The sequence below is a fragment of the Vombatus ursinus genome, unplaced genomic scaffold, assembly GCF_900497805.2.
Source record: "Vombatus ursinus unplaced genomic scaffold, bare-nosed wombat genome assembly UNPS02014789.1, whole genome shotgun sequence".
In the NCBI taxonomy this organism is placed as follows: domain Eukaryota; kingdom Metazoa; phylum Chordata; class Mammalia; order Diprotodontia; family Vombatidae; genus Vombatus; species Vombatus ursinus.
Window position 1 is genome coordinate 10,199,488 of NW_020954567.1, and position 17,770 is coordinate 10,217,257.

The following is a 17,770-nucleotide window of genomic DNA, read 5'->3' on the forward strand; positions in this document are numbered from 1 at the left end:
CTGCTGTTTTCAGAGACAGTTCTGTAGGTCTACAAGTTTTTGGTGCTTCCAAAGTGAGTGTGCTCTAAGGAGAGGTGGTGGCACCGCTGTCCTGGTCTGTGCCTTGGTCTTTACCCAGGAAGGGATCCTACCCCTTTGCAGCCACAAGCACTAGCACTCCTCTTGGCCCTCGAACTGTGTCCAGGGCCCCTGCTCCCTTATGACCAACCAAAGGCACGCCTCTCTGCCCTAGAACTGCCACCCAGAACTATTTATGGGCAATACAGTTGCCAATCATCAACAGCTGTACCCAGTATTAGCAAAGCGTCCCCTGTAATTTCTTTCAACCGGTTTTCTGACTCCATTACTTTCTCTGGGCTGAGAGTTCCAAAGCTGTTGCTGCTACTACTGCTGCCTCTGACACTCTTTCAGCCACCTCCAAGGCCTACCACTGGTGTTCCTGCCACACCTCAGGCAAGATCCTGCCCTGGTGTCACAGACCTTTCTTGCCAACCTCCTACAAGGCTGGAAAAATGTCTTGCTCTGACCTTTTGTTAGCTCTGTTGCTCCAAAATCTGATGTGAGCAGTTATTATAAAGTTGTTTGGAAGGAAATGTTGGGAGAGTTTGACTGGGTTGCTCCCTGTACTCTGCCATCTTGGCTCTCAATAAACTTTATTTTTAAATGTAAAAACCATTCTTAGCTTGTGGGTCATATAAAAATAGGCAGTGGACCGTACAAAAATAGGCTGCAGGCCAGATTTAGCCCACAGGCCTAAGTTTGCTGACCCCTAGTCTAGAGAACTGGTGAATAATAGTCCCTTTTTTTCTGGTTATTTCAGACTACTGTAAGCAATGTTAAAAAACACAACGACTTTTCTTCTACTGGCAAATGGGATGTTATTATTGAGAGAAATGGGAAGGAGGAATCGGCCACCTTTGATGCAGTGATGGTTTGCAGCGGTCATCACATACTCTCCAACATGCCACTAGACTCATTTCCAGGTGAGCCTTGGATTTCCTAAAACTCTTTTCGAGTATGTCTGTGCAAGTGGTATGTGTTTGGGGCAAGAAGTAGACCTCACTGTCATTTCAGACACAATGTTAAAGCTATGAGAGGTAGCATCAGATGGTGTCTAGCGTGTAAAGTAGGGCTTGGTCCAAATCCTACCCATGAAGTGTTGAATCTGTGAAGTTAGCTGTTGAACCCTAAGCAAGTCATTTAGTCTTTATATGCTTCAGACCACTCCCTAGGAGATTACTTATGGGATTCCTCTTCTTTTGTAGACAGGTTATCATCTGAATCATTGGAATTCTGTAGATAATATAAATCATTTTCATAATATAATATAATAATATAATAAATGATATAATATATTATGTATATATAATATAAAACTATTTCAATTTCAATAAAAACATTTTCTGGCTTTGTTTCTATTTACTTACTTGAGTCCTGAAAAGTAGGAGAAAGTACTTGATCCCACAAAGAGATTTGCCTGGGGACTATTTGTTGTTGTTTTATTAAACTCTGACATGGATATGGACCAGCAGCTTTTGGACCTTAGCCATTACAGGAACTGGAGTTAGGGATAAGCAGAGGAAGGTACAAGAAAATTCCAATTCCCTTTTTGTTCAAGTGGGAAAACACAAAGAAGGATTTGATTTTCCCAAACCACTGAAATTCCTACAGGCTACTTGATTTTATGCGTGATTCAATGATTTCCACTCAAGGATCATAAGGATTTTCCATTCAAGTGATTTACCACTCTGAACTCTTTATGCAATTCAGCTAAAATGTCTGGGTCATCAGATTTCACTGAGTCATCAAGCAGGAGACATTTCTCCAGCAGGCCTTATCCAGGGCCCAAAAATCATCCCTGAGGGCTCTAAGATCCTTTTCCTATGTCCATTTTGGAATGTGGTTATCTTTTGAACCATGTGTTTTCCTGAGCCTTTCTCCTTCTCCCCAAAAAGATGAATGAATACTTGAGAGTTTAATGGGTTCTTTAGAAAAGGTAAGGGAGGAGCGACAACCTCTGCCCATAAGAGTATACTCACTCAGACTAGAAAGAGGTCAGATTTCTAGAAGAGACTCCTGAAGGGGGCAGGAATAGGGACAGATGGTGATATTATGTAATGTCAAAGAGAGGGAAGATAGCTGGTACTGGCAGCTAGCTATCACTGCTTCCCACCGTTTCCTTCCAACAGATCCTAGGATTCCTGTGGGCCACCAGGGCAATGACTACATATCTTCTAAAGTGATCTTACTCAGCTTTTCATATTCAAAAACCATTTAAAATATTAATAATCTACTAAGTACACGGTATAGAGAATTATAAAGACATAACTGATGAAAAGCCTGCCCCCAAGGAGCTTACTTTTATTCTCTTCAGAGAAACAGTGGGTAGCCATCAAACAAATCTGAATTTCATAGGATTCTACTCTGATGCATCGGAGCAATTAGGTGGCACAGTAGACAGATACAGTGCCAGGCCTGGAGTCAGGAAGACTCTTCTTCCTGAATTCAAATCTGGCCTCAGACATTTACCAGCTGTGTGACCCTGGGCAAGTCACTTCACCCTGTTTGCCTCAGTTTCCTCATCTATAAAATGAGCTGGAGAAGGAAAGGGCAAACCACTCCAGTATCTTTGCCAAGAAAACTCCAAACAGGCTCATGAAAAGTCGACCCAACTGAAAACTACTGAACAACTACACTGATGGATGGCAAAAGGAAAGGCATCTTTAACTCAATTTGATAAGTATTTAGCAAGCACCTACCTCATTTTCATGGGGCAATGGAAAGAGCACTAGATTTAGATTCAGAGTACTTAGATTCAAATCATCGTTCTACTGCTCGCTACATAGAATGTATCACTCATAGAATGAATCACTCAGCCTCCCTGGTTCTTAGTCTTCTCACCTGTAAAATGAGAGAAGTATGGCTAGATTACCTGAAAGATTCCTTCCTGTTCTAAATTTATGATCCTTGGTGTAAGACATTGTATGGTTTCTAATACTGGTGATTTTTAAAAGTTTTACCCGGACCTATGATATTATTAGGCAGCCATGGCACCATAGTACAAAGAACGCTGGATTTGGAACCAGGAAGACTCATCTTCCTGAGTTCAAATATGACCTTAGACACTTCCTAGCTGTGTGACCCTGGACAAGTCACTTAACCCTGTTTGCCTGAGTTTCCTCATCTGTAAAATGAGCTGCAGAAGGAAATGGCAAACCATTCCAGTATCTTTGCCAAAAAAACCTCAAATGGGGTCACAAAGAGTTAGACACAACTGAAAAAAATGAACAACAACAAATGATTTTATTAGTGTCATATACCCAGAAGATGTTAGAAAGAGAACTTGAACCCAGGGTCCTGACTTTCCTGAGGCCAGCTGATTTATTGAGACCAGCTCTCTATCCACTACAGTACAATCCTGGACATATAAAGGTAAAACAACACACAGTCCCTGTCCTCCAGGAGCTCACCTGACCTCACCACTTTATCACCAGTTTTCTGCATGATCTTGAACTAATCGTGTGACCTCTCTGTTCCTGACTTTTTTACATCACGCAAAATGAGAATAACAATAGCATCTACTCAGTTTCCTACTTTGTATGAACATTGTATTAAATGAGATCACATTTTAGAAAGATCTCTGAAATTTTTAAGGAATAAGTTTAAGTAGCAGGCCAATTGAGAACCGGCTGAGTTTAATGTTCAGAGCAAGGGTTTGATTTTGCTTTGACTGATTAAGAACATTTGTTTATTCCTAGTGAAAATGTAAACCTCAGTCCTTGAGTTCTGACTCTTTGTTTCTCAGGCCAGATGTCAAAGTCCTGTGATTTAAAAGGACAAACATACCTCCAGCACTCAAATATTGGTTTTGGGGTTAACTTACTCTTTGTATTTGCCAGATGGCATTGTTGAAGCTTTAACTCAAAGAACAGAAAGCAGGGGAGAATGGTTATTGAACCTAGAAGGCAAAGACAGAAATGGAAATTAGTTTACAAGAAACTGATGGTATCACATTGACATAATTGGACTACCAAGAAATTTATATCCTTTCTCTTCCTTTCCTTATAGGTATTGAGAGGTTTAAAGGCCAATATTTCCATAGCCGCCAGTACAAGAATCCAGAAGGATATGAGGGAAAGAGAATTCTGGTGATTGGATCTGGAAATTCAGCCTCAGATATTGCAGTTGAACTGTGTAAGAAGGCTGATCAGGTGTGATGTTTTAGATAAACTCATTTGTCTCAGTGAAAATCTGGAGGCAAAACCTAATTTGGGATTTGTCACTTGAGTGGTACAGACCAAACTGGCTTATGTTCAGCCCTTCTTGGTATTGCTTTTCAGGTATTTATGAGCACCAGGCATGGCTCCTGGGTCAGGAGCCGAGTTTCTGACCATGGCTATCCTTGGGACATGGAGTTCCACACCAGATTCAGCACTATGCTCAGAAATACCCTCCCACCAACAATTGTGAAATGGATGATGGAGACACAGATGAATCGGTGGTTTGACCACGAAAACTATGGCCTCGTACCTGAAAACAAGTAGAGTGATTTTGCTTTTCTTTTCTAAGTTCCCTGGCAGGTAAAGGCACTAGTTTCTATAGGATAGAGAGCCCCCAAATGAAACTTTCTTGCTATAACCCTCTTCCAGCATGATAGCCTCAAGAGGCTTCTGTTCCTTGCAAAGCCCAGAAACTATCAAAAGGGCAGTGAACTTTACCTAAAATCAGAATGTTCAACAATGAAATGGTAATGAGCCAGTGAGCACTCTGTCCTTAAGGATTCAAACAAAGGCAAAAGGCCCCTATGCTGGGGTTCTCTTACAGAAGAGGTTCTTGTAGGGTTGGGTAGAAGATTGGAATAGAAAACTTCTGAAGTCTCTAGTAGTCAATGATTCTTAATCTATTGGGAATATAGGTGAGGTTCATTCATCAAAGATTCCATTTTGACTTCTACTAATAATAATAATAATAATATTGGGCAGCTAGGTGGCACAGTGGATGGAGTGCTAGGCCTGTAGTAAGGAAGGCCTGATTTAAAATTGGGCCTCAAACACTTCTATCTGTGTGACCCTGGGCAAGTCACTTAACCTCCGTTTGCCTCAGTTCCCTCATCTGTAAAGTAGGGATAATGATAGCACCTACCTTGCAGGGTTGTTGTAAGAATCAAATGAGATAATAATTGTAAAATGCTTAGCACAGTGCTAGACACATAGTAAAGTGCTGTATAAGTGTTAGCTATTAATAATAATATTAATAATGATTAATAAATATAATTATAAGAATTAATTATTATGATGTTATTAATAGTAATAACATCAGCCATCGTGATCGTGTTCACATGAGAGCTTTCCCTATGGATGGCTTAGGAAAAAATTGCTTCTGAGATTTTTCTACATAGTAAGTGCTATGTAAATGTTGGCTATTGCTAATAACATGATTAATAATTAACAATAGAAAAATTAATAATAATATTATTAATAACATCAACCATTGTGATCCTGTTCACACAAAGACTTTCCCCATGGATGGCTTAGGAGAAAAGCACTTCTGAGATTTTCTCTACACTTTCAACTTTCCTTAATCTTAAAACTTTAAAGCATCACTTTTGCAAACACAAATAATCAGTACAGTCAGTGTGGAAATGAGAAACGGAAAGAACATTGAAGTAGGAGTCAAGTAGACATGGGCTCTGGTGCTAGTTCTTCGACTAATTAGCTTTGTAATCTTAGCCAAGTCATTTCAATTCTCTGGGCCTCAGTTTCCCCATTTATAAAATGAGGGAGTAGACTGAGATAATCATTGAGAGTCCTTTTAGACCAAAAAGCAACCACTCCCCAAAAGTTTATCTCTTTTTTACAACTTGGAAATCTTTCACTGGGTGTCAAAGCTTGGAGATATTTGACCAGTCTATTCTAGTCAAATATATCCATGAGCCCACAGATTTGGCTACTGGCATTAGAAACTGAAATAAGCCCCAGAAGTTCCACAATAAAAGCAATTATAGAAACAAAAACCACAAGTGTTCAGGTTATGTGGGGCACAGGGACAGGATTTGGAATTCACAGACAATCTGAAAACTTTATTGTATCTTCATTTATTTTCATTCTCCATTCTAAGTAGATCATTTACCTAAACACCTCACAAATTTCAAAATTGACAAGACACATATTTTTTTTCACGGTTCCTGTTTCCTACTCACTCTCGGATGAAGTTTTTACAAAGCAGCAAAATAATGAAGAGGTAGGCAGCAGAAGGAAGAATGGCAGATGAGTAGTCTAATTACTCCCACAGTGGATAATCAAGAATGGACACTTTCAGGTGATATATTTGTCCTGATACATATCACCCTCATGATTTATCCTCTTTATCACTTCCTTTTAATGGAGCAGAAGCTATGACACAGGGGTACAACTAGAACTAGATTATAAGGGCTAAGGGAAACTTAGCAAATTACAAAGGATTTTAGGGATTGTTGAGAAAACTTTTTATAGGACCACTCTCATATAAGATAGAACAAGCTTGGACCCATTTCAGCTTGTGTTTTGTTCTGTGTGTTTTAGGTACCTGATGAAAGAGCCAGTGCTGAATGATGATCTCCCCAGTCGGATTCTCTATGGGGCCATCACAGTAAAACCCACCGTCAAGGAGCTCACGGAAACCTCTGCCATCTTTGAGGATGGAAGTCTAGAGGACGTTGATGTGATTGTCTTTGCCACAGGATATCAGATTTCTTTTCCCTTTCTTGATGAGTCCATCGTCAAAGTGGAGCACAACCGGGTGAGACTGTATAAGTACATTTTCCCTCCTGACCTAGAGAAATCAACTCTGGCATTCATTGGCCTCATCCAGTCCCTGGGATCCATCTTTCCAACCTCTGAACTCCAAGCTCGCTGGGTGACAAGAGTTTTCAAAGGTGAATGAGTGTACGTGTGGCCAGCAATTAAAATTCTGGCATATTTTGCTCAACAGTTGAGTACCATAAAGATGTATTTCTGTTTACCAGAACAACCCACAAGAAGGAGTACCACGTTGGGTGTTATTGCTGGGTCTGTACTCATCACTTATAGAGCTGCAATAGCTGCAATTGTGAGGGAGACAATGTTTCATAGAGGATAAAGTATTGGACTAGGAATAAGGAAAATTGGGGGTCATATCCCATTGATGACACTTACTAGATGTTTGAACTTGAATCTAGGCCTCAATCTCCTTATCTGTAAGATGAGGATATTAGTAACTCTCACACTTGTCCCATGGTTGTTACAAAACTCAAATGAGATAATTTTTGTAAAGTATTTTTAACACTCTAGAAATGTCCATTGCTATTAGAGATAAGGACTGGAGCTGTGACATCATTAATGTAGGGAATGCCTAAAAATCAGCACTTTCTTTGTAACTCAGCCTTAGTTGGTGGTACCAAACCCAAATAGAAATGATACCTGTGGGCTGCATATTGACTTAGAAAACCACAAATTAACATTATCAATGTTGCATTGCATTTTTATTGATTTTGTTAAGCATTTCTTTGGGAGTTTTGTAGGCTCCAGGGGTGTGCTAGCCTCAAGTTTGACACCTCTGGTCTTAGAGAGAGGCCTGGGGCACTGAGAAATTGAGGGATTTGAGTGTGGTCACAGAGGAGGTGTGTGTGTCTGTGTGTGTATGTGTGTGATGGAAGCTTAGAGTTCAGTCCTACAACTCCTCTATTACTCTGTCACTCAGTTATTATAATTCCTCTCAAAAGGGGAAATCATCAAAAGTAGCATAGAATCCATTAAGATCTGCTATGAAAGGCAAGGATTCCAGTTTGTAAGAAAAATCATTTGAATTTCTGTAAATTCTTTGGATTATCTTAGAATCAAGACACTTAGGAGTATGGCCCATTCTTGATTTCTTGCTTTTTAAGATAGTTATCCATTTGGAGCCCAGCCACTTTTGTAGAAAGGTTCAATGGCCACCCAGAGAATAGCCATAGAACTCATTCCATTCCCCAGGAGGCATTCCCTACCACAACCTCACCCAGCTGCCTATGAAAGCCCCATAAGGGGATCTGTCATTTTCATTAGTCATTTTTTTTTGTTCAGTTGTTTTCAGTTATGTCCAACTCTTCGTGACCCCATTTGGGGTTTTCTTGGCAAAGATACTGGAGTGGTTTGCTATTTCCTTCTCCAGCTCATTTTACAATTGAGGAAACTCAGGCAAACAGGATTAAGTTACTTGCCCAAAGTCACATAACTAGTAAGTGTCCAAGGTTAGATTTGAACTCAGAAAGATGAGTCTTCTGATTCCAGGCCCAGAATTCTATCCATTGTACCACCCAGCTGCTCCTTAATTATATCATTGGTTGAATATTGCTTCCGTAGAATTAAAAGCTTTTGTCATCAAACAGTCCTGACTACTGGCCCAGTTTAATTTGGCTTTCAGACATTCTGAAGTGTCACTGCTGACACATAAATTGTTGGAGCTCTTTAGACGAGAGAAATTTGGCAGATACGTTGTGGGCCTCTGTCACTTTGAATCTATATTCCTGACTTTTGACTACAAAAAGACTAAGTATGACTGACTTGCACAGCAAGTATCTTTATGGGATCAAATTACCACAAATCTACCTTTTCTGTTCTAGGGCTGTGTACACTACCCTCAGAGAGCACTATGAGGGCAAGCATCGAGACAAGGAATGAAAAAAGAATTGAACTGTAAGAAATGGCATGTGACCACTCAACTAAACTCTATTTGACTGAAGGATATTAACTCCTATTGAGATTGAAAGCTTTCTTTCAATTCCCTTACCTCTACTGTTTGAACCTTAAATTGGTGAAAGTGTCCTTGAGCTTTGGGGAGTAGAGGGAGGTGAAGCTAATGTAAAAGTTCTAGGAAATATACCTTTGAGTGTCATGAGGAATTGAGAGGGGGCATCTAGGGTCAGATATTTCAGGCTTTTGGATTAAACTTTCAAGTTGCATGACCTTTATGTGGCAAAAATTTGACTGCCTACAGAAAATGCTTGATTGGCCTTGAGACTCTGTTGAAAGGTGATTGTCCTTGAAATTTGCATATGATACAAGCGAAAAGGGTGGCACAGGAGGGAAGTCCCTGATCAAAGAATATATGGTGTTAGCCATTATAATTGTCTGGAAAAGAATTTCCCCAACCAAACTGAGGAGGTTATAAGTTTTAGGCCATTGTTTGAAGACAGCTGATGGGACACAGGGTACTCCTAATGATCAACTTAGTTAGGATCAGCCATACCTCCTCTTGATCTAGAAAACAAAATAGCTACATCTTTTTGAAGTTCTCAACTATTGAGGACTTACTAGGTTTTCTCTGGTGACTTCATCCAAACTGGAAAGGTGGAGGCAGATCTTTCTTCTCCACCACCCTACCATGAAGAGACAGCTCTAGTAACTAGGAATCGATGAAAAGAGCTTCCCACTGAGAACATGTCCTTCAGCCAGATGCCACCTGTTGCACGTTTGAGGATTTGTAATTTAACAAAGGTCCATGTCCTATAATCTTATGTAGCCAGCAAATTTATCAAGCCAAACAGGAGTTCCACTAATTATCCCTAATCTAGAATACAATACAATACAATGCAATACAATACAAAGTAATGCAATGCAATACAATATAATACAATGTAATCAATGAGTATATATTGAGCACATTACTGTGTTAGAAAATGTGCTAAACACTGGGAAGACAAAGACAGAAATCATTTCCTCAAGAAGCTTACATTCTACTGGAAACTTTGGGATGCAATGCTTTGGAAATGCTTGTGTCTCTGTAAAGAGATTTAGAAAGTTGAGGGAGCTAAGTAAACAGACCCTGATCTTATGATAGGCTGTTGAAAAGAATGTTTAGATGCCAATTTTCCACACATTTCATATTCAGTAAAACTCACTCACCACTTTGCCTGAAACCAAAAAAAAGAAACTGAGTAGTCACACTATGAAGGGAGCAGTAGAAGGAAGACTTTAAGGGTAATGACTATGGTGAATGACTTTAAGGGTAATGGCTATGGCGAATGAGAATGACATGGATGACTAATAATTCTACACCCAGTAAATAATCCTACAAGATGGAAGTTGTGGTCAAGTCTTTAGGGGAAAGCAAAGTTTTTTATTTTTATTTTTGTATATCCAAGTGCCTAGCATAGAACTTTGCATTTAGTAAGTTCTTAATGTGGTTACCTGGCACACAGTGAGTGCCTAATAAATGCTTGTCAATTGATTTTAATTGAATTTAACTGAGCTGAATTGAGTTCATGGCTACCAAATTACTTATTTCATAGAAGTAGTTGCTGTTCCTTAGAGACATCAATGAAAGGTATCAATTATGTGACATAATTATGTAATAGCCTCACACTTTCCATTGGTTATGGAAAAAAAAAAGAAATTAGTAAGAGAGAAAGAATGAAATCTTTTTGGATACTTCTGAATGTAACCTATGATACTTCTATTTTTGTTTATCCTGCATTTAGGTTTGGAAAGAGCCTGAGCCAGACTTTGCAAACCAATCACATTGACTACTTGGATGAACTTGCCACAGAAATAGGAGCCAAACCTGACATTCTCTCACTCTTTATAAAAGACCCTAAACTGGCCCTGAAGATTTACTTTGGGCCCTGCAATCCATATCAGTATCGCCTTGATGGCCCTGGGAAGTGGAAGGAAGCCAGAAATGCCATCTTCACCCAGGAGCAAAGGCTTCTAAAGCCTTTGAAGACTCGAGTTCTGAAAGATTCTTCCATGGCTTCTATTGCTTCTTTGTTGAAAGTCCTGGGTCTTATTGTTATTGTGTTGGCTTTTTTTTTCACTATTCATTAGGTCTAGGTCCTAGTTATGAAAGTTGGGGGAGAAGGATTCCTGGATTTTAGTAGGAAGACTACAAGTTCGTTGAGGGTAGTACTGTTTGGTTTTTTATCTTTGTCACCCAATTGCCTAATATCAAGTCAAATCAAGTCAACAAGAATTTATTAAGAATCTACTACGTGCCAGCCAATTTTCTAAAGACCAGGGAGACAAAGAAAACCAAAAGGCAGTCCTTGTTCTCAAAGAACTTATAGCCTAATAAATGTTTGTTGTCAAATTGAATTGAAAACAAATAAATATGGATATATATGCATATATATATATATATACACATACATATATGGAAAAAATAATTGAAAACTCTCTGACTGTATGCTCAACTTTATCATGATAGAAGATAAGTAAAGGATGATATGGAAAATTAGTGAGTTATTATTATAAAGCAGCTTCATGGATAATCTACTAAAAACTAATTACAGCATTAAAATATTTTACCATCCCATCCTTCCCACAGTGGGTGACAAAAGTTTAAAATGTCATTCTTTTTTTTAGCATAGAGCACAATAAATATCATTGCCAGCCATGAGCATGTGATAGTTATAGGGGAAAGTCATAGATCACACATGTCCCTTGATTCTAAGTTGTAAGATAATCAAAATACTAGAGGATTATTTAAAACCATTTCTCTTGAGTTATATCCTTGACGGCCTTCCCATCTGGTGTCCATCTGGTAAATTCCTCTCTGCTCTGAACTCAAACTCCAGTTCTTGGCAAAGCCTCCAAAATGCTGAAGGGAAATGTTTGAGCAGAGATTATACAGATGAACAAAAATCAATTGGAAGTACCCATGCCATCTTTTCACTCAATCCTTAAGTTTTAACAAATCATCACATTCTTTCAATTGTGGTCACAAGAAAACCTGCTTTTTTATAGGTCATTTAGCAGCAGCCATGAATAGGATTAGTATAATCAAAAGAGGACTGAATTGGGGATCAGAGGACCAGGCTCAAAAGCCAGCTCTGTTATGGCTTACCTGGGGCAAGCCACCATTAATCTTCATGGGACTCTGTTTCCTCAAATATATAATGAGGGGCCAGATGAAATTCTCTCAGTCCCTTCCAGCTTTAAATCTACAGTCCTAAGCACTCTAGACTTCTATCATGCCCAGCTCTTCATCTTGAAGTCATGCTCCAATTTTGGAATTCCCACATTGGAAGTGCCTTCTCTTCCTCTAATTGGATGGCTCCTACCAGAACCTCCATTTAAGGAGGGCACCCAGGCCAATCATATCTCATTCCTCTCCAGGCTGTATTCTAGACTTTCTTTTCCAGCCCCCTTGGGTATCTAAGACTTCTCCCGAGTTTCTATCTCCCTGCCTTTTGATAGCACCAATTCTCAAACTCTGCCAGGCAGGGGATTTTCTTCCTAGTCAATAAAAGAATGAGCCTACAAATTCTTCAGTTATCTTTTCTAACCCTCAAGGCCAAATTCATTCTTACAGTTAATTCCCCTCTCTTGTGGTTTGAGGTGTTGCTAGTGTCCTCAGACTGCCTGTGTGACCAAGGACAAGAAAGTCAATAAACTTTTAGGTGTCTCAGCTATTCCCCAAGACCATAAATTGTAACGTAGAGATTTGCATTGGTAGAGAGGGTGGCTCCTCCTCAGGCAGTTCCCTTTATCAATGAAATCAACAATGAAATAACAGATCTAGTCCTAGGTTATTTTGAGAGACAGGTTGGTATAGTGGAAACCCACCTTGGATCTTGGAAAATATGCTTCTGAAACATTCTGGCCTTGTGACCCTGGATAAGATACTTAAGGTCCCTACACTTACCAACATCACAAGTCTGGAGAGGAAAAAAGAAAACAAGCTTCTTCTTATCACAAAAGAAAATTTAAAGATTAAATCAATACCACTGGGCATGGTAATACACATTGTAATCCCAGCTACTGGGAGGCAGAGGATAAAGAATCACTACTAACTAGTAGTGGACTAAATTGATCATGTGTCTATACTAAGTTCAGCATTAATATAGTGAGCCCCCAGGAACAGGTGGCTACCATATTGCCTAAGGAGGGGCAAACTGTCCCATGTAGAAAATGGAGCAGATCTAGGGTTTGGGGATATGACTCCAATGTAGCATAGTATGGTATATGCAAGGAGGTGAAAGTAAGAGGCTAGAACCCTGAAGAAACAGTTCCAGGATGTAGGACCCAATAAGAAGAAATGACTTCTCAGTCAATCATTTATTCAGTCAATTATTTACTACTCAGTCAATCAATAAACATTTATTAAGTGTCTTCTATGTGCCAGGCATTGTGCTAAGCACTGGAGATACAAAGAAAGGCCCTGCCCTCAAGCAGCTCACAATCTACCACACTCACTTTGAAATCACAGTCTTCAGAACTGGGCAGGGTCAACATGGAGAGACAACAGGAAGGGTTTTGGTTTTAGAGTCAGAAGACTTGGGTACAAATATTCATCTGCAACTTATCTAAACGATGAATTTCACCTTTTGGAGCATCAGTTTTCTTGTCTGTAAAATAAAGGAGTTGGACTAAATGGCTGATAGGTCCCTTTCAGCTTTAAATGTACGTTTCTATGATCTCACAAAAGTGTGGACACTTAGCAAAAGGAAAATAACCATGCAAGAGGTGCAGTGTAATCTCATCGTCCTTGGCTGCCAACCCTACTGGAGGCAGTCAACCATAACCTAATTGAATCAGGGTCAAAGATGCCACTGATGCTGAAGATCTAATACTGGCTACCAGCCAGAGTCTATGTGAAAAATGTTATTGAAGAATAAGAACTTAGCACAATTTCATAGCTGTAACAATGGGACAGGAAGGACCATGCACACTGCGGAACTCTCATTATTCAGCATCTTATTAAGTAGCTTGAGGTCCATCTCCCTAAATGGCCTATTAAGTAAATTTGTACCTCTTATTTGACCAAACCATTTGTGATTGGCCCGCACACATCCTGCCTTGTATTCTTAGGAGGTCAAGGAACTCTAAGAAGAGGCCCCATTGAGCTGTGCTTGCCTTTGAGGAGTGGGACAACTAGTCTGAATACTAGAAAGATGGGAGAGTGAGAAGAAACCTAGGGCACAGCTCTCCCACTACCATACCAAACTATTAAAATTTCCCAAAATGGAACAATTCAACAATGACAAGAAAAGAGCAAAGTTCCAAGAATCCAGCACAAGTTTTTTCTTATGTAAAAAAGTAACTGAAGACAATCACTAGTACAATGTGAGGTCTGAGGGAAAAGGTCATTATCAATATGATAGAACAGGAAAACTTCCTAGAGCTCCCCCCTTGCTGACACAGCCTGAATTCACCCAGCCATGGGCAACAATGTGGCTGTTGCAATTTTAAGTACTCAGCTCTTGAGATTACATTTCCACAGCTTCCCAGGCAGAACCTCACTACCAGGGTCTGTTGAAGCCCACGAATAAAGCCAGTCTCTAAGGCTCAAAAAAGAAAGAAAGAGGACAGCTGTTAGAAGAGCATGGAGCCTGAGGAATAAGAAAGTCAGGGGTGGGGGGAGAATTCCAGAAAAACAGCACTGATTAAAATTAACTAAAATAGTGCCTGGAGAAAATATTGTTCATCCTTCATTTTCAAGGAGCACGAATGACATCATGGGATGATGTTTTGACTCATGCATGAATTGGATTTAAGTGAGGCAGAGTTGCACAAAGTCACGAGTCTCACTCTCTCTTCCAGAGCCATGTAGGTCTAGTGGCAAGACAAAAGTCAGTATGACTGGCAATGGCCCAGGATCCAGTGGTATCTTCAATGTCTCACTATGCTCTAAGTGCTCCATAGCACCTCCTTCAACCACCTTCATGGCTGTTGGAACAAATTGTTTTTGTCCACCTGTTACACTGGGAGAGGGCTTCATATGACTCACCAACAAGTCTTAGACCTTACTGATTATCCTCAACTTGGTTTAGCCTGTCTGCCCAGACGGTATTATTAAGGTGTGGCCACTGTCCATGTTACAGCTTCTTGGAACCACAGGTGAGAGTTGGGCGGCAGGTGAACACTAAAGATGGATCAGCAGCCCAGAAAAGGGTTCAGCAAGCTCTCACAATGTGGCAGTTTTGGGGTTCAGGGGTGCTGGGACCCCAAATCACAACACACAGATCTTGCCCGAAAGAATTTGACCCAAGCCTTCCTGTAGCCAAAAACAAAGTTTATTGAAGAGTCACCATATTAGCTAGACTCTTAAGGAGTCTGAGCATCTATGGACTATTGGCTAGATTGTAAAAATCTGAGCATCTTAATGGAGACAAGATGGACCTTATATACAGAAAGACCATGGGAGAGTGGCCAAGTAGTCCATGAGGTAACAGAATTCTCAAGGGTGGGAAATGGAGCCTAGGTGGGACCCAGGGTGGGAAGTGGCCTGGGGCCATAGGGAGGCAAGACAATAGAGGGGAGATTGGGTGTAGCCACAGTGAAAGACCAGTTGATGGCACCCTAGCTGCCAGAGATTTGGCCATGTGGGAAAGTACAGAGTTCATGAGGTAATAGAATTACCAAGGGTGGGAAATGTTCTGGGGCTAGAGTTTTTCCTTTCTGGGGCTCAGATTCCAACCCCATCATTCCCCTCCTCAAACAAATAGGAACCCAAATTCTTTTGGGGTAAGGGGCAAAGGTCTCAGCTTCTGAAACTGCTTCCTGCTGGCAAGGGGCGTAGAGCTGTCCCTGCCTCAAGGGGGTCCCAAAGAGGAGGTTGACTGGAACTGAGCACAGGCTGCATCCAGGGAACGAAGCAGAGACATTTGCTGGTACTCGCTGTTTGCTACCAACTGTAGGTGAATGACCTGTAGTCTGGAAGACACAAATCTGACAGAAAAGACTGCAGGGCCCAGATACTAGATTTAGGGACCAACTTTGAGAGGATAAAACATCCTTAGCTCTGTTTGGATTCAGATAATTCAATTTTCCAACCATGCAGTATCAAACCCACCTCATAGCCAGACTCAGGAATAGCCAGGTGGGTAATATTCCCTTTTAAAGGAACATAATGGGGAAACTGAGCCAGGAGGATCCCATCTTAGACTGAGGCTAAAATTGTCCTCTCAGCTTTTCCCAATGCTGACTTCCCACCAGTATCACCTTCTCTGAGTAGCTTGTGACATTTCTCTCAAATGGTGGATTATTGATTATCAATGGATTATGACCCATCAGACAACTCAAAATAAAATCCTATGAGCTTTTACCTCAAACAGCAAGTTTTACTATCACAGCTTGGGAAAAACTTTTCCAGGATTTACATCTCAAATTTAAATTTGTCCTGGTGTAAAAAGCCAATCATTAGAGATTTCTGTGCACTTGCAAATTCTCAGCAAGCCATACATAACCCAAACAAGCTTTTTGGCTAATTTACACATTAAAATAACCAACAAGAGCTAAATTATTTTAGCGATAATCAAACTATGATACAGAAAGTTCACCAATTTGAAACGTGAAACAAACCATTACCAATCAAGTGACTTCAGTTTTGTTAAATGCAGTTCCAAATTACTTTACACAGAGAATCAACATCTCATCGTTAACAGTTAAAACTACAAATTTAAAAGAGCATGCTTACCCAAGTTTGGAGGCTAGCTTCATTACCTTGAGCAGGATGTGCTGAACCTGGGTGATGCTTCCAGGCAAAGGTTGCCATAAGGCCCAACCCATTGCCAATGGAGCCCATGCTGTAGCTGCTGCCCCTCCCCCCTCCTTCCTTTTGCCCAGGTGGGGGAGGGCGAAATCAAAAATAAGAGAAGGTAGTGGAAGAAAAGAGTGACCAGGGTTGTAAGGAGGAGTTCTAAACTCCTTAATGATCAATCACAAAACCTCCAGAATCTGCCAAGATATTTTCAGGTGTTCTAACTTTCCCCTGTAACCTCCATGAAGGAGAATTCAGGGGCGTAGAGGGAAGGGAGTAAGTAAGCCTCAGGGAACCAAAAAGCAACTGCAGTTTTCCCCAATTCCCTAGCACCGAGGGAATTAACAGAGCATACACTTCCGGATAGGGCATCCGTCCTTGTCCTCTACTCTGTGGAAGTTGTACCCCGGTCAATGGCCTTGAACCGACCTAGTGGACCAAGAGCCTGAGAGCATAAGGCCCAGTGTGAGACAGCCTCGTAACTGTCTGCCAGAAAAGCACCTCCAAGCCTTGGTGCTTGGAGAGTGACCCCAACTGCAGAGCAAGAAAGGAGGGGAGGGGGGAGGCTTACATACCTTCCAGTCTTGGCTGGAGAAGAACTTGGGGTTAGGCTGTTTCCCCATATGGGCCACCAAAATGTTGCGGTTTAGGGGTTCAGGGGTGCTGGGACCCCAAAATCACAACACACAGATCTTGCCTGAAAGAATTTGACCCAAGCCTTCCTGTAGCCAAAAACAAAGTTTATTGAAGAGTCACCATATTAGCTAGACTTTTAAGGAGTCTGAGCATCTATGGACTATTGGCTAGATTGTAAAAACCTGAGCATCTTAATGGAGACAAGATGGACCTTATATACAGAAAGACCATGGGAGAGTGGCCAAGTAGTCCATGAGGTAATAGAATTCTCAAGGGTGGGAAATGGAGCCTAGGTGGGACCCAGGGTGGGAAGTGGCCTGGGGCCATAGGGAGGCAAGACAATAGAGGGGAGATTGGGTGTAGCCACAATGAAAGACCAGTTGATGGGACCCTAGCTGCCAGAGATTTGGCCATGTGGGAAAGTACAGAGTTCATGAGGTAATAGAATTACCAAGGGTGGGAAATGTTCTGGGGCCAGAGTTTTTCCTTTTTGGGGCTCAGATTCCAACCCCATCAACACCAGAGTGCTCATCCTCCCTGATGTAGGTAGCCTTACCCAACACAGGTAGACAGTAAAAGGAGTGAGAGTAACATGGACAAATGAACCAAGGACAAAGGCCTCTCAGGGTTTTTATTCCCCTACAGTGTCCTGAGATAT

General features: G+C 40.9%; 1 protein-coding gene across 4 annotated transcripts in view; it reads left to right on the forward strand.

The window, feature by feature from the left end:
- LOC114047592 (dimethylaniline monooxygenase [N-oxide-forming] 2-like) overlaps positions 1-11,087 on the forward strand; it is a 49,339-nt gene extending 38,252 nt beyond the window's left edge. For 3 of the 4 annotated variants that reach the window (XM_027868433.1, XM_027868434.1, XM_027868435.1), the window contains exons 4-9: positions 821-983; positions 4,069-4,211; positions 4,341-4,540; positions 6,561-6,913; positions 8,618-8,690; positions 10,475-11,087. In XM_027868433.1, the coding sequence (XP_027724234.1) occupies positions 821-983; positions 4,069-4,211; positions 4,341-4,540; positions 6,561-6,913; positions 8,618-8,690; positions 10,475-10,820 (1,278 nt within the window). In that variant the 3' untranslated portion in view covers positions 10,821-11,087. The remainder of the gene's footprint in view (positions 1-820; positions 984-4,068; positions 4,212-4,340; positions 4,541-6,560; positions 6,914-8,617; positions 8,691-10,474) is intronic. The other variant, XM_027868436.1, reaches the window with a different exon arrangement.
- The last annotated feature ends 6,683 nt before the right edge of the window (positions 11,088-17,770 follow it).